The following is a 24,609-nucleotide window of genomic DNA, read 5'->3' as shown; positions in this document are numbered from 1 at the left end:
AAGAATTGTTATAGCCCAAATAAGCATTGCAAATTTAGTGTTTTTACTAATCGATGTTTCTGCATGAGTTTAGTGTACGAATGAAACTAAAAGACCATAAATTATTTAAGAATTTGAATAGCCCAACTTTTCTGTTTATATTAATCTAAAGATTTGGTCAGTTTTAGGTAATGGAACAAACAAGCGTTTTCATCTGGGTCATATTCAGCGCTCAAAATACACGGGGCGGTGGGCGATTCGCCCCCGTGAGCTACATAATCGCCCCTGTCAGGTTGCTTACGGGGGCGATTGCAAAATTAAAAATCGCCCCGGTGGAATTATAAAATAAAGATTATCTTTTCTGTTATAACTTTAAAACAATATTGAGTTTCAATTTTCAAACCTTAAACCAATGAAATGGAACTAATGAAATGTGCGCGCTGCCGCGCTAGTTTGCAGGCACAGACCCTAATCTGACACTTAATAAAAAAAAATCATTACGCCTTGAGAGAAGTCTAGCCCAGCTACCTGCTGGTTGTCAGGAGCAGCTACAGTACATGGCCTATGGTAGTCTTATAGTGCAGACTCAATTTTACGACTGACCAGGGTTTGTGCTTGCAGACTACTGCCGCGCCATGTCTGCTGGAGCTGGAAGCGATCGCGCAAGGGCAGAAACATGGTCAGTTTTTCGTTGTCAGCAAATAATGAACCTCGACCAGTAAATCAATATTAGGGACTTTGATTTGCACGTTGAGAACGTGGACTGCAACGTGTGACCTCCTTTTAAGGCACTGCCAGTGCTTAAAAGGACGTCACATGTGACTGCCAGTGCCTTAAAAGGAAGTAACACGTCCACGCAAATCTAAAAGTCCCTATTGAGAAGAAGAGGAAGATGAAGAGAACAAGATGTCGTGAAAACCACCGACTAAATGTTTGATGAAACGCCCTGGTCATATTAATTTATACAGTTGATCCGGAAATTTGTGAACATAGAGCAGTTACGTATGCCCAGACTATGCCGCAGGCCTTTACGTGCTTAGGTGCATGGTCATAACTTGTTTATCCTATCAACGTTCACACAACATAAATAGCATTCCTCCCATAGCAACCACAGCAAGCATCACATCTAAAACTGTTCCTCTGACAAAAGAACACAATTTACAGTATTTGGGATTAGTCTGCCGATCTACTATAGCTTTTATTTAACGTTATTTTCAAAATACTTGTATCATGAAATCGAAAATGTATTTCGAAAAATGTATACATAAGAATGTTTAAATGAACATCTGACATTTTAAACTTTGTTGAAAATAATCAAATCAATCCTGCCCTGACCCTAACTTAGCTAGTGAATTAAAAAAAAAGAGATACAACTATGGAAGTGTAAACCTATGGAAAACCTTTAGCTACATGTATCTAACCTATCACTACCAGAAGATTATACATATTAGTTTGAAAACTTTAGGTTGCTCCCTTGTTGGAGTATTACTATTCACAGGTAAAATTCATGTTTTTAAAGAACACAAACACAAATAATAATAAGTACCCCTTCACCTCATCTAATTACAGCTTTCCTTATCTGAGAGGTGCCCCTATCCCTTTGACATGTTGTTGTTGTTGATGGTAATACTTTTATGGCGTTCATTCAGTACTGAATATATACGCAATGTCTTCAGTTTTATAAGAAAAATCAGTGATCCGTAAAGAAAACTGAAAGCACGAAATTGTAATAATATTCCTTTGACATAAGCGCCCCTTCCAATTTTAATAAGTGCTCCTTTTCAGGTACGAGAATTGCTCCTTACCACCTCTGATAAATGCCCTATTTTGCTTGCTATAGGTTGTCTGGATGTGTGTTTGTGTGTGTGCGTGTGTGTGTTTGTGTGTTAGTGTGTTAGATGACGGAAGTGGTGTGAGTGTGTGTATTGAATGTAAGGAGATTTTAAGCAAGATAAAAAGACTTTTCGGATGGTGGAAACAGAGGGACCTTACGGTGTTTGGAAAAATTCATTTATTAAAATCATATGCATTATGTAAATTAAATTACGTTTTTGCTTCACTAGTGGTTCCAAAGAGGGTCATATCGGAAATACAGAAAATATGTTTTGAATTTATATGGAATGGGAAAGATAGAATTAAGAGATTAATATTGTATCAAGGTTATGATGAAGGAGGGTTACGAATGACTAATTTTGACACGTTTGTAAAAACCCAACGGGTAATGTGGGTGAAAAGACTATTGTACGGAGAAAAATCTATGAGATGGAAGCTATACTTTGATTTCTGCTTCAAGGTGGTAGGGGGTAGATTTATTTTTTTGTGTAACTATGATTCCAAGTTATTCAGTTTCAAAGTACCTAAGTTCTATTTAGAAATGATCAAAGCATGGGAAGAGTTAGAAGGTTCTAGGAATTTTGAAGAAAAGAATAATCCAATTATTTTTAACAATAAAGATTTCTTATTGAAAAAGAAAATGATTTTTAATGAGGAGTTGTTTACACGCAATGTAATTTTTATTCAAGATATTTTTGCTGAAAATGGCATGCAGGCAATATCTCATTTTCAAAATTTGGGGTTAAAAGGAAACAAAATTGTTGATGTATGGAATATTGGGGAAGCTTTTTTGAGAAGCGGAAAAAAGGATAACTGGAGTTTAGTGAATGTAAAAGAGTATGATATTTTAATGCAGTTTAACAATACTGTGAAGCTCCTCAGAGATGTATTATCGAGGAAGGTTTATGAATATTTTATAGAGAAGTTACAAAATTTATTTGTCTTGAAGATTCATGATGGACGGGAATTTTCAGATTTTTCAAATAAGGTATGTAGGGAGATATTTAGTAGGCCTAGGAAAGTTTGGTTTGTGTTTGTGTTTGGTTGGATGGGGTTATTTGTTTTATGATACAACTGATTTCATTTTTGTTTTCATCAATTGTACAATGTATGTAATGTAAATGTTTTGAATTATGTCAAGGAAAAAAAATGTACTTTATTTCTAAAAATTAATTTGTATTGTTTGGAATCAATAAAAAAAGAACTATTAAAAAAAAGAAAAAGAAAAAGAAAAAAGTGTGTATGTGTGCTGGAGGGGATGTGTAGAAAATTTTCAGTAAACTTCTCGCTGAATTTGTGAAAGGTAGAGCTTGTATTTATGGACATGTTCAGAGGTTAGTGCCAGGTTTTCTTGCAAATCGTATAAAGATAGGCATCCATGATGTAACCATGGTGACATCAGGATCTCCTCCTCCTAGGATTGTCATGATGCTGCAGAATAAAAAGGAAAAAATGTCATGAAAACGCCAAAATCACAGCCAATGTTAAAGATAAACACATGAACCATGTGTCCCCCTTTTAAATATGTCCGAAATCGGCACACTCAAAACAAATATTCTGCCCATTTAAAATAACAAATATTGCAAGAATGTTTTGATGTAACAATTTCAATAAAAAAATTATTAAAACCACCCCAACAAATATGTTCTTTCTCAAAAGGACTTTCATTCATGTGTATCATTCAGGCCTACTAGCAATAAAGCATTTTCGTTTGAGTAATAGTTATAGAAAAATATTCGTTTCATGAAAATTACTTGGACAACCAACTCAAGTATCCTCCGGACAACTATCACCACAGGATAACTTTCCCGCAGAGCGATTATCCTGTTTTCCATACGCATGGCATAGTGTGCAGGCAAAAACCCTAGCTTGTCAATCGTTGCTATGAGACAACCAAAGACTCTGTATTTTAGCAGCTCCTGAAACAGTCAGAAACTGACGTATCTAGGCTCTGCTTAAGGCTGTAGATATTGTGGTGGCAGACTAAGCATGACAAGTGGTTAGTTGTCAGGACTCAGGATGGTATTGTCCTCGGGGTTGTTGTCTATTCAGCAAACACAGACTATAAATTGACACCTTACCACATTTCATAAAGCCTTTAGAAGAGCCTATATATGTTAGTCTCTGCTATGTCAGGTGCGGAGAAAGTGCAGAGCATAATTGTAGTCTCATAGTTCAGACACTGTTATGCAGAACGACCGACAACCGTCTGTCCCAGCAAACTACATGTAGTTGTTGCTCGGGAGGAGTAGTCAGTGCAAGCAGTAAATATTTTAGAAAGTGTTTAATCTGTCTCTGACATGATACTCGTCATGATTTCTCCTTTGTACACATACCTCTTTTGGAAGTCCATAAAGTAGGATGTACCAGGGTTGTCCTTCATGAAATTGATAGCGGCAGCGTATGTTTTATAACACTCGATGAACTCGGTCACAGAACCATTATATCGTATGTCAATATCCACCCTGCGCAGTAAGATAATGAGAGGGAGAGAGAGAGAGAGAGAGAGAGAGAGAGAAGGGGGGGGGCAAAGAGAGAGAGGGGGATACAGAGATAGAGAGAGACAGAGAGAGAGAGGGAGACAAAGAGAGAGACAGAGAGACACAGAGAGAGACATAATAATAATGATAATAATAAGATATTTCTATACCGCAAATTTCATAATGCCTCTTAAAGGCTAAGCGGTTTGGAAGGAAAATAGTTGATAAGTAAAAGAAACAGAATTAGCATTACAAGTGACATCAATTCAATTAGCATTACAAATGACATCAATTCAATTAGCATTACAAATTTGCAAATAAACATAATACATGTTCACAATTACAAATCACTAACTACCAAAATACCAATAGTTCAAAAATTATTAGTATCTAACCAGGGAGGTGAGACTTTACATGCCCTGATCTAACGTTAATCTACAAAATATAAAAGGCAAAAGTTTAGGGGGCTATTCGTGTTTTTAGCATTGTTTTTAGCATTTATTTAAAGAACTAGCGTTGCAATTTGAAGAGGGAGATCGTTCCAAGGAAATGTAGCTGCATAAACGAAAAAACATTGACCGCATTGTTTGTTATGAAATAGTGTGAGACCGAGAGAGGAGAGATTGAGAGGAGAGATTGAGAGGAGAGATTGAGAGGCAGATCGCAAAGTCCGGACAGGAGTGTATCGAGAAAGGAGTTGTAAGTTGTAAGTGATGCGAGAAGTGATAGGAAACCAGTGAAGTTTTTGAAGAATAGGGGTAATGTGAGAAGCCCAAGAAACACAAGAAACAAGAGTTTCATAATCACTAATTTAGGTTTACATCAACGCTGGGTTGTGTTATTCCTCCCATATGATTGTGTTCTTTACCTTTTTTGGTCAGCAAACGGCAGTTGCAGAGTGGTGTATTTCTCCTTCATATGCTGATAGCCAACTGGTGTGCTAGCCTTCAGATCTCGGTTGTTCGTCTGCATACAGAGATGCATGGATCCAATCATGAAATCATAATCATGTAAAACATAGCTGATTAGAAAGCAGCCATGATAATTTTCGGGGGAAAGGGGTTACCGATTGTAATAAAGTTTTTAAGGATTAAATAGCTTTTCACAACTTACATAAAGTGTTCTAAAATACAAGATATTCTCCATGCATTTTATCGTACTTTGTTCTAAAAATTATCCATTTACTTAAAATCGAAAAGATTAAATTTCTTGAAATGTAAACATTGCTCGCAAACAGCGCTCAAAATACACGGGGGCAGTGGGCGATTCGCCCCCGTGAGCTACAAAATCGCCCCCGTCAGGTTGCTCACAGGGGCGATTGCAAAATTAAAAATCGCCCCGGTGGAATTATAAAATAAAGATAATCTTTTCTGTTATAACTTTAACACAATATTGAGTTTCAATTTTCAAACCTTAAACCAATGAAATGGAACTAAGATTAGGGTGAAGATTTCTCGTTTTATGAGTAGGCCTATTATTACCGATTCAGCTCGCAGTGCAGTGCCGCCGTCAGCAGTGGTTATAGGCCTACTGCGCCGTTAGTAGAGGTGCGTGTGCACGCTGCCGCGTCATGTCTGCTGGAGCTGGAGGCGATCGGGCAAGGGCAGAAACATGGTCATGGCCTGGAGAAGTTTTTCGTTGTCAGCAAATAATGAACCTCGACCAGTAAATCAATATTAGGGACTTTTAGATTTGCACGATGAGAACGTGGACTGCAACGTGTGACCTCCTTTTAAGGCACTGCCAGTGCTTAAAAGGACGTCACATGTGATTGCCAGTGCCTTAAAAGGACGTAACACGTCCACGTCCACGCAAATCTAAAAGTCCCTTTTGAGGAGAAGAGGAAGACCAAAATGTCGTGGAATCAGGGGCGGCGATTTCTGTTAATGACCGGGGGGGGGGGGGGACGAAATGCGATTTTTTTTTTTTTTACGAGGATGTTATGCGAGGGAGCGTAGCGACCGAGCGAGATTTTTTTTGCAATTTTATTAGTCTAAACGCTGCACTCTTGGGCCTTCCAGAGCCTAAAAGTGTGTTGCAGTCATTATTCAGTATATGCTATATAATGTGGGGTTGTTTAGCTGTATGGTTAGTACTCAAATGAAGACACATAGAGAAACATCAGAGTTAGGTTGCATTCCGGGATGCCTGGTTATATTGTGTATAGAAGAGCCCATACACCACAGTGTACATTAACTGTGTGTATGTGTGTATAGCACGTAGCATTGAGTCAATGTATAAGATCACATATTACATGCTATACAATTTGTTTTGCACTTTTTCAAATTTCCAGGGGGGACGATTCCCCCCCTAAAAAAAATGAGGGGGGGGGGAGTCCCCCCCGTCCCCCCCCCCCGGGATCGCCGCCCCTGCGTGGAATGATATGGTAACATGGGCAGATCTACGGCAGGGGGGGGGGGTTGGGCTGCCAAGTGAAAATGTGATATTAAAGCGGGGGGAGGGGGATTCTAGAGAGGATGACTACTAATCTATTTTATTTTTTTCAGGGGGCGGGGGAAGTGAAGCGCCGTTTTAGCATGACTTTCTTTTTAACTCTTACTTTCACCTATCTCAGATAACCCTAAGTTTTTGGTTGCTGCCTTATATGTAGTTGATAATGCATGATTAAAATAAAGAGAGAGAGAGAGAGAGAGAGAGAGAGAGAACCACCATCATTTGCAATGGTTCAGGGTTCGTGTAATGTACATTTGAAACCATTTCTTAGCGTCTCAACCCTAAAAAAATAGCAAAACTGTTTTTGAGGAAAAGCATTATACTGAATTAAATAAAGAATAATAGCTTCACATTGGATCATACTAATACTGATACGGGCTAAAGACAATGTGGTATTTGTATAGAGGTATTCCAAAATGACATTCTGATAATCAACATTTGTTCTGGTATCATATGTATATACGCATAATACAACTGATCTTTATGATTTCTTAACGTGACATAGCGTCTTCTCCCTCTGCAAACAAAACAGAAAACAAGGTTATTTAATAAAAGGACCATGCGACAAATAATCATTGTGATTCAAATTGATGCAAGGATTTTTTTTGAATAAGTAATGCTTTTCACCAGAATCTTCTTTGTAAAAACGACTTTTACAAATCTCAGCCATGCAATTCTGCCACTGTGCTGTAAGATCACTTTGAGATTAGGAGAAGTGTATTATGTAATGGGCATTTTAAATTGAATGGAACGTCTCAACTCAGTAAGCATGGCTGAGATTTGTAAAAGTTGTTTTTACAAAGAAGATTCGGGTGAATAGCAATGCTTATTCAAACAAATATTCGCATCAATTTGAATCACAATCATTATTTGTCGCTTAATCCCTTTTAATGACCATGTTTTCTTTTTCGTTTGCAAGGGGAGAAGAAGATATGTCACGTTAAAGACATCATAAAAATCAGTGTTGTATGCGTATATATTATATACACAGGCCAGTAACAGCTATTTTGCTTGTAAATTTGTAAGAGGGAAAATGCTGATTGAAATGATAATGATGAAATAGCAAATAATTGAGGAGTATCATAGGTACCAATTCAATGGATATTTGTATAAAAAATAGCCCCCGTCAGTACTAAAAGAGCCCCCGTGGACAAACAATTAATTTGAGCCCTGCTCGGAAAGGAAGTAAAAATGTCAGCTTGTGGAGCAATCGTCATAGACTCACATAGTCAAGATATGAGTCGATGCAATCATTCAGTTTCTTCATGATGACGTCATCAGGATGATCGATGTAAATGATGTCGAAAGCTAAGACAGCCAGGCATCCGTTAGGTTTGAGGACGCGATTGACTTCCTTCCTGAACTCAGTCCAGTCGAAGTAATAGGGGCTTTTCGTTTGTGTGGACCAGGACGGCGTTCACGTCCTCTAACGATGCAAATTGACGTCAGACACCCGTCCTGTTCACTACCTTATAACCCTTTTCGTTTTAAGTTGACACACGTTCTCTACACGATGACGTAATGGCCCCGCACGCGCTTATTCATTTTCTCCTTCTTTCACTTCTTATTTTGTTCTTCGTTTATTATTCTATTATACTCTCTCTATTTTTCTTATGATATTCTTTGTTTTTCCTTCTTCCATCTTCTCTTCTATCTTTCCATTGTCTATTCTTTATCATTTTCTCTTCTATCTTTCCATTGTCTATTCTTTATCATTTTCTCTTTCTGTCTTTCCTAATGTTATTGTTGTTGTTATCATTCTATCATTTTTCTTTCTATCTTTCCTCATATTATTCTTTGTTTCTTCCTTCTATCATCTTCTCCTAAGTTATTCTTTGTTTTTATCATTCTATCACTTTCTCTTTTTGTATTTCCTTACGTTATTCTTTGATTTTTCCTTCTTTCACCTTCTCTTTCTGTCTTTCCTTATGTTATTCTTTGTTTTTTCCTTCTTTCACTTTCTCTTCAGTCTTTCCTTATGTTATTCTTTGTTTTTTCCCTTCTTTCACCTTCTCTTTCTGTCTTTCCTTATGTTATTCTTTGTTTTTTTCCTTCTTTCACCTTCTCTTTCTGTCTTTCCTTATGTTATTCTTTGTTTTTTCCCTTCTTTCACCTTCTCTTTCTGTCTTTCCTTATGTTATTCTTTGTTTTTTCCTTCTTTCACCTTCTCTTTCTGTCTTTCCTTATGTTATTCTTTGTTTTTTCCTTCTTTCACTTTCTCTTCAGTCTTTCCTTATGTTATTCTTTGTTTTTTCCCTTCTTTCACCTTCTCTTTCTGTCTTTCCTTATGTTATTCTTTGTTTTTTCCCTTCTTTCACCTTCTCTTTCTGTCTTTCCTTATGTTATTCTTTGTTTTTTCCTTCTTTCACCTTCTCTTTCTGTCTTTCCTTATGTTATTCTTTGTTTTTTCCTTCTTTCATCTTCTCTTTCTGTCTTTCCTTATGTTATTTTTCGTTTCTTCCTTCTTTCATCTTCTCTAATGTTATTCTTTGTTTTTTTCTTCTGTCACCTTCTCTTTCTGTCTTTCCTTATGTTATTCTTTGTTTTTTCCTTCTTTCACCTTTTCTTTCTGTCTTTCCTTATGTTATTCTTTGTTTTTTCCTTCCTTCACTTTCTCTTTCTGTCTTTCCTTATGTTATTCTTTGTTTTTCCCTTCTTTCACCTTCTCTTTCTGTCTTTCCTTATGTTATTCTTTGGTTTTTTTCCTTCTTTCACCTTCTCTTTCTGTCTTTTCTTATGTTATTCTTTGTTTTTCCTTCTTTTACCTTCTCTTTCTGTCTTTGCTTATGTTATTTTTTGTTTTTTCCTTCTGTCACCTTCTCTTTCTGCCTTTCCTTATGTTATTCTTTGTTTTTTCCTTCTTACACTTTCTCTTCAGTCTTTCCTTATGTTATTCTTTGTTTTTTCCCTTCTTTCACCTTCTCTTTCTGTCTTCCCTTATGTTAGCCTTTGTTTTTTCCTTCTATCATCTTCTCTTATGTTATTCTTTGTTTTTATCATTCTATCACACTTTTTTTCTGTCTTTCCTTATGTTATTCTTTGTTTTTTAATCATTCTATCAATTTCTCTTTCTGTTTTTACTTTCTGATTTACGCTGCGATGTAGCAAGATGACGTCATTTTGACGACGGGTCACTAGTTTTCTGACGAACCTCAAATCATCGATGAACGGGTTCGCAAATGTGGCCTGACGACGCCAGACGACCCGACGCATGCGCAGATCGCGGAAATGACGTCACATATTAGACGTCGACTATGTCAACGTGACAAACGAAAACCCCCTAATGACTAGCGGTGGCTGATGTAATGAGGTCCACCGAGGAATCTGGCGTTGGTAAATCCTCAGCTCTACCAACACTTTAAAAGACAAATTAAAAAGGAAAATTTATCTTTGTCATATTTTCAATGTATGTCATAATGCTCGTCTTCCTTGGACAGAGTTATCAGCTGTTATAATATTATTTAGGAATAACTTTGCGGTCTGTTCCAATGAATCATGGACTTGGATAGATTTGTTGGGCGCAACCTCCGGATTATTAACAATATCTTCAGACAAGCATAATGACACGATGAACCCTCCTTATCAACAGGTCGACAAAGATAGTGTTGATAACTTTGAATTCAAGATGTTCACAACGCTAGAGCTATCGAATAGAAGGTGCTGAATGTTGTACCGACTACAGGCTCTCCGCAAAACCCTACCAAAAGTATTGTCCGGCACAACGATCAATTTGAACAAACTTTCATATCTAAAAATCCAAGGGCCTAAAAGGATCAATTCTCCCACCAATGGTCCTATTCTTCCACCAAAGAACTAATCCCTCCACCGAAGGACCGATTCTAAAACCAAAGGACTAATCCTTTTACCAAAAGACCGACCCCTCCACCAAAGGACCAATCCCTCTACCAAAGGACCGATCCCTCTACCAAAGGACCAATCCCTCTACCAAAGGACCAATCCCTCTACCAAAAGGACCAATCCCTCTACCAAAAGGACCAATCACTCCACCAAAGGACCAATCCCTCTACCAAAGGACCAATCCCTCTACCAAAGGACCAATCCCTCTACCAAAAGGACCAATCCCTCTACCAAAGGACCAATCCCTCCACCAAAGGACCAATCCCTCTACCAAAGGACCAATCCCTCTACCAAAAGGACCAATCACTCCTCTAAAGGACCAATCCCTCTACCAAAGGACCAATTCCTCTACCAAAGGACCAATCCCTCTACCAAAAGGACCAATCACTCTACCAAAAGGACCAATCCCTCCACCAAAGGACCAATCCCTCTACCAAAAGGACCATTCACTCCACTAAAGGACCAATCCCTCTACCAAAGGACCAATTCCTCCACCAAAGGACCAATCCCTCCACCAAAGGACCAATCCCTCTACCAAAGGACCAATCCCTCTACCAAAGGACCAATCCCTCTACCAAAGGACCAATCCTTCCACCAAAAGACCAATCCCTCCACCAAAGGACCAATCCCTCCTCCTATAGTTCCAAATAATTTCTAGATGGAAATGACGTTTCTTTGACAACTAGAGTGGAACCAGACTAAAGAAAGTTCTTGGACCGTAAAGTGAGAGAACGACAAAACTGATACTCTGACATTCCTGAGAGATTTGTAAACTCATGGAGCAGCTACTGTTTCTTAAGGAACAAAAAGGGCATATTTAAAAAAAAAAATTAATCATTAAATCTTCATCCATTATTACATGATTATTTGGACGAATCAGGCAATCTAATGCACACCCTCACCAACGGGGAGGTATTTATTCTACATGTATAGCCTTTCTCGTTAACGCTGCCTACATTTTTGTTCATTTCATTTCATTCTTCAGTTTAAAAAAACATGCAAACATTGAAATATATACAAAGTATTTCAAGGAAAATACATCGTGCATTAAATGAATTCATATAAGATAAAAAAAAATAACGGGACCATCGGGATTGAGAGGTTAATGGTCCCGATAATTGTCAAGTTATAACATTAATAGGGACTTTTAGATTGAGTGGACGAGAACGGCGCGGACGTCCACTGATCATGCGTGTCTATGGCAAGCCGTTTTTAATATTTATTCCCGTCTTGATATCACGAATTCAATTTTTGATATCAAGAAATGATTTTCTGTTGTAAAGCAATTGTAATTATTTATATCAAGAAATGATTTTCTGTTGTAAAGCAATTATAATTATTTATATCAAGAAATGATGTTCTGTTGTAAAGCAATGGTAATTCTTGATATCAAGAAATCGGAATAAATGTTAAAACGGGGCCATAGACACACATGATCAGTGGATGTTCGCGCCGTTCTCGTTCACATAAGTCCCTAATATTTCGGCTGGAGATGAATGAAAATAGGTATAAAAAAGGTGTTGGAGGTATTGAATAAGAAACTTAAATTGAAAAACAAAAGAAAATGATAAATGATTATAACCTATTGATAAAATGGTAACAAGTATAATTTATCTTACCTGAAAGATATATTCTTTTGATTTTGAGCCGTCTTTGCTACATCTATCTGCGCAGAACTCACATCAACTCCTAAAACCTCATCAAAGTAAGGAGCCAATGACCGTGTAAGCTGACCAGTACCACAACCGACATCAAGGGCCATCTGAAATGGTTTCGCTTTCTGTAGAAATAAGATAATTAGTGGGGGCTGTTAGGGATATTTTGGTGCAGATTTTGGCGCTCTCTGGGACTGCAATATTGGGCAAATCCAACGTAGCCGCCATCTGAGTTAAAGGTCAAGCGTAGTTCCAAAATGAAAAGCGCTTGTATGATAATAGTTTATATATTTATAGGGTTTTGGGGGGTCAGAGAATCTGATTATAATGTTCTTTCATTGATTTCAGATGTCCTTGGGGCTGACATACTGGTCATATTGGTCAAATCCAAAATGGCCGCCATCTGAGTTACAGGTCAAGTGTAGTTTCGAAAGGAAATGGGCTAGTATGATAAAAGTTTATCCATTTACGGGGGTTTTCGGGGCCAGAGAATCTGATTATGATGTTCTTTCATCGATTTGAGATCTCCTCGGGTCATACTGGTAATATTGTTCACATTCAAAATAGCCGCCATCTGAGTTACAGGTCAAGTGTAGTTACGAAAGGAAACGGGCTAGTATGATACAAATTGGATTTATGGAGTTTTCGGGGTCATAGAATCTGAATATCATGTTCTTTTACCAATTTGAGGTCTCCTTGGGGCTGTCATGCCGGTCATATTGGTCAAATCAAAAATCCAAAATTGCTGCCACCTTTGAGTAAAAGGTCAAGTGTAGTTCCAAAAGGAAAAGGGCTAGTATGATAACAGTTTATATAGTAAGGGGGTTTTCGGGGTCAGAGAATCTGATTATGACGTTGCTTGTATCAATTACAGGTCTCCTCGGGGCTGTCATGCTGGTCATATTGGCTAAATAAAAAGATGCCGCCATCCGAGGTAAAGGTCAAGCGTAGTTTCAAAAGGAAAAGGACTAGTATGATAAAGTTGATGAATTCATGGGGTTTTCGGGGTCGGATAATCTGATTATGATGTTGTTTTATCAATAAGCGAGTTCGTAATTGCACATTGCGCATGCGCCGAAATCGGGAACGCACTTTTCCAAAGGTCACATGAGCATAAAGACAGCTGAGAGAGGAACTGTAATTTATTTGTGTGCTGGCCTTTCATTTATGAATGATCACATCTGACACATCAGTTACCGAAAATCATTTCTGAATGTCGGATTTGGTTCTTTATAGTAAACTTTACTTGGAATCTGGTCATCGGTAAAGTATTATCGGCATTATCGTGATCTAAGTCCCCAGGGACTCGGATCCACGGACACTTTTTACCGGGACTTTTTACTCTGAAAAAACATTTCCTAACTTCCAAAATTATTACCAACAAAGCGCGTTTAATGGATTATTACGTTATTTAGTCAAGCCAGTTTATCTAGTACTAGTAGGCATATTAAAGTCCTTCACTATTTAAAATAAAGCAAACTATAATTTAAATTTATTTAGTCAAGCATTGATTAGGCTGAATTAAGGAATATTATATTTATTAATTTCACATTGCCTATAACGATTATTGAAGACGAAATATAACTTTCATTAAATTTTGTTTTAAATGATATTACTGATTTATTTAGTCAAACCAATTAATCTAGTAGGCCCATTAAGAGAAACACTATAAAATTGTCTATATATTCTTCGTGGTGCGAGTTCCCCTTGCGTGTTAAGATCATCAAATTTCCCATAGGAGGGGACTTACACAGTGGCGGATCCACCCGGCGGCAAGAGGGGGGGGGGGGGGGGGGAAGGCTAATTCGTGAGAAAATATTTAGCGCCGACTCAGCCAGCCGGTGAATAAAGCAATTTTTAAAAATTAATTTATTATTTTATTATTATTGTTATTATTATTGCCTGTGGGGGAGGGGGAGCGGGCCCGTCGCCCCCCCCCCCACCCCGTGGATCCGCGCCTACTCTTGTACACGTCATGTGATTCCTGACTGAACTTAATGTTTATAATTATGATTGTAGCATGAGCTAAGTTCAGCATTTTGTGTGCCAATATATGTTAAAAAGAGAGTGCCATCGCTGAAATTTATTCACGGTTGCAGTCTGAGCATGAGCAGATAAAGGTAATTGCAGAACAAATTTTGAAACCCACGCAGACGAAATACTGGATACGTGCTCATGAAAGTTATGTAACATTATTCATTCATGCCCATTCAGTGCAATCCATGGTACACAGGTGGAGGTATTCTTTGAAAAGGGGGAACAAAGGCTATTTATATAGCACATCCATCACTGTAGGAGTGATTTTTTTTCAAAATGTACAATTTGGGACCTCTTCATGTTTTGAAGATCTGTGGATACTCGGGGTCATTGCAGTAAGGTGCTAACCGCGAACTGGTCTATTGATCACGTAGACATTTTAAGTTTCTCTTCGAATTCTGCGATTTTGTAAGAGCTATGGTACTTTTGTTTTTAGCGCTCCTAAATAAGCTATGATATCAGTAGTCGTAATAATAGCGTTTCAAAGTTTAAAAATTCAAGCAAAATTGTCTAGGTTAGTGCAAATATCAAAATACTTCTTTATTATTCATCGATTATTTTTAATGATTCTTAATGATTAATTTAATGTAATAGATCATTGAGTTTTAAATGGGGTCAAATTTGACTTGTTACATAACAATGTAAGAGAGAAGGAGAGGTTTTCTCTAAAATGAAATGAAAGGAATCTTGAAAGTAAAATAGCCCTTTCATTTCATTTTTTGAAATAAACTCTAATCCATCCCTTGATATTTAATTGATCATCAACAGAAACGAAATGCTAGGCCACGCACTTTTCGAAGCGTGACCAAGATTCAAAGTATGCTTAAATGGGGGCATTGAAGTATGTAGAAAAAACAGGATTAAGATCCCATGCAACGCTTCGAAATGTAAAAGAAGAATAAGAAAAATAAAGTTGAGATTCGATCTTTATGTCTAGACGTTGCATTATGCAATTCGTATTGGTATTATAAGCCATCTCAGAGTGATTATAGACGTTATTTTTAAGCTGTCCGGGTTTTTGAAGATAATGCTTCAAAACAAATCGAACAAGTTGTTTAATTCTTTTGGATCTTCTGGATCGCCACCCCTGCGTGGAATGATATGATAACATGGGCAGATCTACGGGGGGGGGGGGGGGGGTAGGGGATTTAACCCCCTCCTCCCACCCCCCCCCCCCGCCCCCCTTGGGCTGCCAAGTGAAAATGTGATATTAAAGCGGGGGGAGGGGGATTCTGGAGAGGAGGACTACTAATCTATTTTATTTTTTTCAGGGGGCGGGGGGAAGTGAAGCGCCGTTTTAGCATGACTTTCTTTTTAACTCTTACTTTCACCTATCTCAGATAACCCTAAGTTTTTGGTTGCTGCTTTATATGTAGTTGATAATGCATGATTAAAATAAAGAGAGAGAGAGAGAGAACCACCATCATTTTGCAATGGTTCAGGGTTCGTGTAATGTACATTTGAAACCATTTCTTAGCGTCTCAACCCTAAAAAAATAGCAAAACTATTTTTGAGGAAAAGCATTATACTGAATTAAATAGAGAATAATAGCTTTATATTGGATCATACTAATACTAATACGGGCTAAAGACAATGTGGTATTTGTATAGAGGTATTCCAAAATGACATTCTGATAATCAACATTTGTTCTGGTATCATATGTATATACGCATAATACAACTGATCTTTATGATTTCTTAACGTGACATAGCTTCTTCTCCCTCTGCAAACAAAACAGAAAACAAGGTTATTTAATAAAAGGACCATGCGACAAATAATCATTGTGATTCATATTGATGCAAGGATTTTTTTGAATATGCAATGCTTTTCACCAGAATCTTCTTTGTAAAAACGACTTTTACAAATCTCAGCCATGCAATTCTGCCATTGTGCTGTAAGATCACTTTGAGATTAGGAGAAGTGTATTATGTAATGGGTATTTTAAATTGAATGGAACGTCTCAACTCAGTAAGCATGGCTGAGATTTTTAAAAGTTGTTTTTACAAAAATGATTCGGGTGAATAATAGTGCTTATTCAAACAAATATTCGCATCAATTTGAATCACAATCATTATTTGTCGCTTAATCCCTTTTAATGACCATGTTTTCGTTTTCGTTTGCAAGGGGAGAAGAAGATATGTCACGTTAAAGACATCATAAAGATCAGTGTTGTATGCGTATATATTATATACACAGGCCAGTAACAGCTATGTAGCTTGTTAATTTGTAAGAGGGAAAATGCTGATTGAAATGATAATGATGAAATAGCAAATAATTGAGGAGTATCATAGGTACCAACTCAATGGATATTTGTATAAAAAAGAGCCCCCGTCAGTAATAAAAGAGCCCCCGTGAGAAGGCTTACGGGGGCTCTTTTTTCGGAGGAAGAGCCCCCGTGCCTCAATACATATTATTTCATTCACCTGCAAAGAATAATAGTATTTCAATAGACAGAAACCGAACTGCATACATTAGTTGTTGCCAGGTTGGACAAACATTGTGGCTTGACCTACCTAGCAACACTTAATATATGCAGTTTGCATTCTGACTATTGAAATACTATTATTCTTATCAGGTGAATGAAATAACTTGTATTGAGGCACTTCACAAAGACTTATGCATTAGATTTGGTTACATTACGAAAATTGCCTATTAACATTCGATCGTGAAATAAACATTCCAAATACATTCACGTATACACACTACGAACATGACTGACAAAGAAAGCGGACAAAATATACAGTTCCTCAGGTAGACATAGGAACATCCCTTCACTGCTATTATGTAAAAATGTGTAGAACAGTGTCACATGCATATTCACTTTTTACATAATAGCAGTGAAGGGATGTTCCTTTATCTACCTGAGGAACTGTATATTTTGTCCGCTTTCTTTGTGAAGCGATCCACGGCGAGACGGCGAGACGGCCCGGTGGCCAAAGCCGCCCCGCTTAGTACCGACTCAGAAAATGTTAAAGTATAACTTTAGTTCTTGAAGTGTAGAAAACGAAGATAAATCAAAGTCACTAAAACAAATTCTTGATTGGAGTTGAAGATTTATTAAAATAAACGTAGAATTAATAAAATCACGAAGTTCATGTTTTGGGGCTGGGCAACCCAATTGAAGTAAATTAGCAACTCATGTCGGTATCGTAACGGAAAAGAGGTCCCGCTCCAGAGACGCAACTCGGTTTTTATCCCCCCGAACTGACACGCCTCGTCCTCCCAAAAATTGAGGCGTGTCACACAGACGCTTTGCGTAATATCAATCCACCCATAATTAGTTTCCGTATTAAAAGGTCCTATATTTCTTGGCGAATTTACCCCCTCGGATATAAGGCGCTCCGGATGATCCGCATCTCTATTCCTCACATACTTCTTTCACGCACCCACCTGTGTCTCTTACATTCTAATCTTTCAAACAAGAGATGCAAATCACCCGGAGACCCAACAACCCTGGAAATTAATTCAATGAATATAAAAAGGGATAAATGTTGCTATGTCCGTCCACACTAGCGAGCCCACATGCTTCTGGCTATTACACACCTGTAATCCTCACTTCCTCTCTCATACTATTTCAATAGTGTGAACAGACCCGGCAACAAGGAAAAACCCTTCCAATTGTAATACAAATCTATTTCCCAAATTTGCCTAATTAAATTTAAGTCAACTGTGGCGACACACCCAGCGACACCTAATCCAATCGGCCAAGCCGAAAAAGTAGAGCCAAAATTAAGAGCGCAACGTCTCGGAACAGGTGTTAAAAATAGCATACAAGGAATTCACCATGTATGTTTGTAAAAATAGTTCTAGCGAAATCTACCAGGAATTTGCCTTGTACATGTACGTCAATGAACCTTTGAGGAAAACGTAAACACGAGAATATCCATATCATTACATTTGTCAGTCACGTTCATAGTGACACATGCTTTATTATAATCATAACATTACTTTAGATAAAGTGACATCGTCCGAGCGTTCTTAAACGCGCCGAATAGGGCGCACAAATAGTGTATACAGGCGCGGATCCAGGATTTTCCAATAGGGGGGGGGGGGGGGGGGGGCCGGAAATTCGAAATTCGCGCAGACCGTTATTTAAACTTACCAATACTGACAAGGTCATATTAGAAGCACTGTACTTTAATAGTGTACTGGTACCTACAAGCGGGCACAATTATTTTGGAAAGGGGACATGCTCACGTCACATCTCTTGTCCGATATCAACATTCCCCGTTTTCAAGTTATGCTCGCGCGCAATTTTTTTTGACATTTCCATCAGTGGGGGCTGAAGCCTCTTGCCCCAATATCTATTTCCTGGTTTAATAATATGGCGAGTGAGCGGAAATTTGAGCTTATGTATGTTGTGAAAAGTGTTAATTGTCACCAAAATATACGAGATAAGATATAACAAATGCATATTGGTAATTTTTTAATTTTCGGGGAAAGAGAGGCTGCAACCCCATCCCGCATTAACTGCAGGTGTTTTGAAATCAAATCAGACTCCCCAAAAAAGTATTAACCAAAACGCACGAATCCTGTTTCAAAAATCCAAAAAATGTCAGCTTCAGAGGGGGGCACATCACCCCTCAGACTCCCTCTAAAAGTATTAACCGAATCGCACGAATCCAGGTATAAAAAAAAAATCAGCTTCAGAGCTAGAGAGAACCCCCCCCCCACACACACACACACAGACACCCCCTGTGCACGCAAGCGTGAAATTAACGCTGGCGCTAATGCGTAAGCAGGGGCGGCGGAGCTATTTCCAAAGTGGAAAGCACCAACAAAAAAGGGCACTTACAAAGCGAAATCTCAAAGCGAAAATATACATTTTTTTAGACATTGGTATATACCCTTTCATTGTGATTCCATTATCAGGGACGATTTCAATATTTGTTTTTCTTTATATATCATACAAGATATTGCTTAAGCATCACACTTTCGGCTGGGTGTGATTGTCTGAATATTCATTTGCGAGCGAGCAAAGCGAGCGAGAAAAAATGTAAGATCTGTGAGGTCGCAGAGTGAAAAATTACATCTTATAAAGAGGAAAAAACCAAATCGTGATGGGGTTATAAGCATCACGGAAGACTGAAAAAACATTTGTTTTAAAGTGACATATTGTATCATCTATAAATGCGAGCGAGCGAGCGACCTTTTTAGGGGAAATTACTCTTAGTCGCTTTAAATTAGGTACAAGACTAATGATGAGCAGGTTAGGGGCACGTGCCTACACTTATTAGAAAAGAAAAGGAGCATGTGTCAAGGTACAAAGAGCAATTATCGAAGGTTCAAACGGGGCACTTCTTACACCTGAAAGGAGGCACTCACCAGAAATGAGATAGGGCACTTATGAGTATGGGAAATGGGCATTTGTTGACGGAAAAGGGGCATCCATCAGAAATTGATTTATCAGAGGTGAAAAGGGGCATTTATGAAAAGGGGATAGGTCCCTTATTAGAAAGGAAAAGGGGCACGATTCAAAATAAAAGGGCAGTTAGCAAAGGTGAAAATGGGCACCCATCATAGATGAAAAGAGTACTTATCAGGAGGGGAAGGGGTACTTTTCAAAGTAAAACGAGCATCTCTCAGATTTGAATAGGGGCAATTATCGGAGGTGAAGAGCGCACTGAAGTAAAAAGAATTAACTTCTCATATATGAAAATGGTCATTTACCAGAGATGAAAAGGGACACTTTTTATTTATGAAGGGCCTCATTTTTCTAAATAGCCCTTATCAGATAGGAAAGGGGGCACATGTGTTGATGAAATGTGCGCTTATCCGAGTTAAAAAGGGGAAGGGGCACTTCTTTACAAAGTAAAAGTGGCCCTTTGGGGGGGGGGGGGGTACTTAAAGAGTGGTGCGAACTTTGCCCCCTACCCCTGCCACCCGGCCCATCATCTTAAAATCCAAAATGATGTTGTAGGGGCCGGGCGCGGCTTTATCATGAGTGCTTTTATGTGAACTTCTTTTTTATAAATATATTATGCTGGATTCCGACCCAGATTGCACACTCTAAAATGATAGTATGATCATCCCAATACGCTTGTAGTTCACGTATGCACCCCTTCCTCCTAATCTGTCGTTACCGTCACTGCCATTTACGTATGGCCGGCCGGCGTATTTTTTATTTACACGCTAGCGAGGGGAATTTCTCGATTAATTCCAATGAAACCGCTTAAAATTCCAATGAAACCGCTCGCGAAGAGTCTAGCCTAGATCGGAGAGCTCGCTAGTGCTATACGCTAGTGTGAATTTACATCCAGGAGAAAGTTTGCTTAATTTTTTTTTGAAACACTTGAACGGTTATGGAAACTGTTTGTGTTTCTAATCTCCAAATATTTATATTATTCTGCATCAAATATAAAACATTGATTTCTACTGTGATATGTAAAGGCACGAACTTACGTTAATACATACCCAACCAAGAAGGTGCACTGCGCCATGGCAATACATTTTAACAAACACATCAACATGTTACCTAGACAACTCATCACCATAGCCATTGTAAAACCATATATTAATGATACATGTAAAATATAGATTGAAGCAATTCTCGTCAGTTGGCTGTATCCTGAGTGTGATTATAATGGATTTTGAGTAACATTTGCATCTACATGTAGTTGAAGAATAGATACAGTGTATAACATCAATTAAGTTGGAGTTCAATTGGAAGGAAGTAACGAGGAATATTAAAGCAAGGGAGACTGGGAGATGAGGAATGCAGGAAGTTAGAAATTGAGAGATTACTCGCGAGATAGCCTTGCATTAATGAATCCTTTATATAATGTTGTCTTGAGAGAAAGTAGACGATTTTTTATTAAATTGGAGATTAGTGCAAGTATTAGATATATTGGTAATAGAATTAATGAGAAAGTTATTTTTTATCAAGATCAATACATGGGGGGGGGGGGGCATCATCAAAATAGGGCACTTTCTGGAATATAAGGTGCACCTACAAAGGGAAACATCAAAATGTAAATCTACCATATTAAGACATTGATAGACGTACGCGTAACGCATGTCACACACAGATAAATGAGAAGAAAAGAAAGAATAATGTTTTTAAAAAAGAAGATAGAGGAAAAGGAGAGAGACAGAGAGAGGGAGAGAAAGAAAGAAAGAAAGAAAAAAGGAAGAACATGAAACTTAACTTTACACTTAGGCCTACATATTACATTTCCGACTGAGTTGGATCGACATGTGCTTAAGTAGTCTGCGGACGAAAGTACAACAATACGAAAACAGAAGTTATATGAAATTGTCTTTAAGAGAGAAAGAGAGGTTAAATTTTAAAATGAAATGAAAGGGGTTATGTGACTCTCAAGGAGGAAATTACAATTTCATGACGACTATTTGGAATTTCCTAATTTTTTTTAAAGTTCAAGAACTTCCTGGGGCTCCGCCCCATGCAAGACTCCCGGCAGCAGCAAGTTATTTACACAATTTCTTGCTGTCTGCTGCCTCGAGATCACTGGAGCGAAGAAAGGTAACATATAGCAAGAATCCCTATTCAGTGAAGGATTTATCCCTTTTATTATTAAAGACTCCCGACAAAGGCTCTCCCCCTGCAAAATTGGATAGAGTTTTATGTAGTTTAAGCTTCTAACAACCACGCCCGTGGACCTTTTATTATTTACACAAAGGTAAAAGTGTATAGCAAGAATCCCTTTTCAGTGAAGGATTCATCCTTTTTATGCAGATGCTTCTTCTACCATTCTTGACCAGAAGTGCGTTTCAAACTCAATGATATGGGCATCATCCCATTGAATGTTGTGTCCAGTGTTACGGGTTTGTTTTGCTACTTGCTGCCTAATCTGAGGGCTCTGTTGTGCTCTTTAAAAAGAGGACACAATAGGGGCAGCACAATTTAAATATCAAGGAATGTATTAGAATTTATTTCTAAAATGAAATGAAAGGGATATTTGACTTTCAAGAGCAATAAAAACTCTAATCCATCCCTTGAAATTTAAATTGCACTGCCCCATTCAGTGTGCCATTTTCAAAGAGCACAAAAAGGCTTCAGATTGAAGATTCCATCTCATAAAATTGTCTGTAAGAGAGTGAGAGAGCCTTATTTCTGAAATGAAAGGGCTATTTGACTTTCAAGAGCGATAAAAACTCTAATCCATCCCTTGAAATTTAAATTGCACTGCCCCATTCAGTGTGCCATTTTCAAAGAGCACAAAAAGGCTTCAGATTGAAGATTCCATCTCATAAAATTGTCTATAAGAGAGAAAGAGAGTTTATTTCGAGAGAAAAAATGAAATGAAAGGGCTATTTGACAAGACCCCTTTCATTTTATTTAGAAATAATCTCTTTTTTTCTCCTAAAGACAATTTCTCTCTTGAAAAGGCTCTGCCAGCCCCTCAAGCTCTGCCATGTTGTATGGATCCATTAGAAAGCAAAATAAGCCCACTCAATAATTAATATATATTAAAAAGCCATAGCGATCCACCCAAATAAGAAATCCACGTAAGAGGCATTTTGAAAATTTTAAGAAAATTCCTTCAAATTCCAGGATATTGGATGTTATTTTTCAGGAAACTCTATTTAAACGAGTGGAAGCACTGGTTCTGTTTTTTTTAAACTGTAACAATTCTCCTTGGATCAGATATAGACCAAAAACAAGCCTCATTATCTTCAGTATACAAGTGTCATTTCGGTCCTTACAGCTTTCATAGAAATCGCTTCTGGACCGTCAAAGAAAAAGTTTGAGAACCCCTGGTCTACGCATTATACACATCAGGACCAACTTGACAACTTGACAAAAATTTGAGGGGGATTCGACCCCCCCCCCCCCCGTGCGTACGCGCCTGCATGTGCATCCCTTCCTCCTTATTCCCTTATCCATCGTTACCGTCACTACCATTTTAGTAGGGCCGGCCCCCTCATTTTAACGACTCCCAAGCCATCAAGAATGACCCCATAATTTATGGATTACCATTCTGCCGTTCTTTGGAGGGGCCGGGCGTGGCCTTTTCAGAAGTGTTTCTACACTAACCTTTTCATGCACTCCGGCTTAACATAAATAAGCATGCTAAGATTTTTTTTAAAAGAAGCATAATTTCGACTCAGTTTCGCATAACCTAAAAATAAGAATACGGCCAGTCACCCCTCCCCCCTCCCCTCAATGCATCCGCCTTTACGCACCCCCCTTCCCCTTGTCTTTCCCTTATTCGTCGTTACTATCACTAATTTTTAGTGCCATTTCGTTGTCTTTCTTTCTCCCCGGCTCCTCTCTTCTTTTTCTTTCCTCTTTTTTGAACTCTCTCTCTCTTTTCTTTACTTTTTTGTTCTTTTTTCTTTTATCTTCTTCTTTTTTCCTCCATTTTCTTTCCCCCTCTTTTTTTCCTTCTCAATTTTTTTGCGCCGCCAATAGGGGGGGGGGGGGGCCGCGGCCGTTTCGGCCCACCCCTGGATCCGCCACTGGTGTATAGGCTTTTTACATACGCTCTCCACTTCCGAAACCATATTTCCCTGAATGTATGTTTATGTTAAAAAAATATCTGTTCTTGATGAGAGCCCTATGACATTACGACGAGGAGGTCCAGGGTTAAACGAAAAGCAAGATTTTTTTTTGTAGGATTGGTTAGATAAGCCTTATAAAGTTGATTACATGTATGTATGGATCGTACAATTGCTTTTGTTATATCCATGGCAAATGTTACTGCATTATTAATTTTGTCAGCTAATAGTTGAGGAAATAAATTGTTTCTCAATACAGCCCTAATTTCCAATTCCAATTTTCTTTTGCAATATTTGCATTTAAAAATGATGAAGAAGAGAAATTGCATGCTTTCAATCAAACAGGTATTATATCATGCGTTAAAACTATGAAAAAGTATTACAACTGCCTGCCGTACATAGCCTTATAATTATACTTACATGTTCAGCCAAGTAATTTATGATTGCTTCAGCAATCTCTGCAGAATAATGCGGTCGGTGTTTGAGATAATTGATAGCTACCTCTTTATCTTCAAAGAAACGATTCATGATGAAGATGACACACACTTCGATTCAACTTCGCAAACTTGGTCAACGGTGTCTCAAAGCAATGAAAGTGATGGCCGCGGGCAGTCTCAACAATTCTCTTTACCTTTTCGGGTGAAGCTGTTACTCACTCTGGTGTCACGCGAAGATAAATAGGGACTTTTATATTTGCACGTCGACACAGCTTTGACTGCAACGTGTGACGTCATTTTAAGGCACTGCGCATGCGTCACGTCGTCTCAGTTGGCGATCGAGAATGCGTCAACCTTGGTTTTCCTTTTACTAGTATATGCCGCGTGCGCATAAAATATACAGTTCCTCAGGTA

The 24,609-nt window shown here is 38.2% G+C and overlaps 2 protein-coding genes across 2 annotated transcripts; both read right to left on the bottom strand.

Moving 5' to 3' along the window:
* Window positions 1-1,145: 1,145 nt before the first annotated feature.
* Window positions 1,146-8,125, bottom strand: LOC105437796. The gene is made up of 4 exons (XM_030990024.1): window positions 7,972-8,125; window positions 5,161-5,258; window positions 4,149-4,277; window positions 1,146-3,243 (listed from the first exon to the last, which is right to left on the bottom strand). Exons 1-4 carry the CDS (start codon window positions 8,011-8,013, stop codon window positions 3,141-3,143), a joined length of 372 nt encoding a protein of 123 aa, XP_030845884.1. The 5' UTR covers window positions 8,014-8,125; the 3' UTR covers window positions 1,146-3,140.
* A 1,712-nt stretch (window positions 8,126-9,837) lies between these two features.
* Window positions 9,838-24,456, bottom strand: LOC115925956 (putative methyltransferase DDB_G0268948). The gene is made up of 3 exons (XM_030990025.1): window positions 24,179-24,456; window positions 12,224-12,384; window positions 9,838-10,102 (listed from the first exon to the last, which is right to left on the bottom strand). The coding sequence occupies exons 1-3, from the start codon at window positions 24,284-24,286 to the stop codon at window positions 10,027-10,029; spliced, it is 345 nt and encodes a 114-aa protein (XP_030845885.1). The 5' UTR covers window positions 24,287-24,456; the 3' UTR covers window positions 9,838-10,026.
* Between the last annotated feature and the right edge of the window lie 153 nt (window positions 24,457-24,609).

The sequence above is a fragment of the Strongylocentrotus purpuratus genome, unplaced genomic scaffold, assembly GCF_000002235.5.
Source record: "Strongylocentrotus purpuratus isolate Spur 01 unplaced genomic scaffold, Spur_5.0 spur5_scaffold_19, whole genome shotgun sequence".
Taxonomy (NCBI): Eukaryota; Metazoa; Echinodermata; class Echinoidea; order Camarodonta; family Strongylocentrotidae; genus Strongylocentrotus; species Strongylocentrotus purpuratus.
This window is presented reverse-complemented; position numbering and strand designations above follow the sequence as displayed.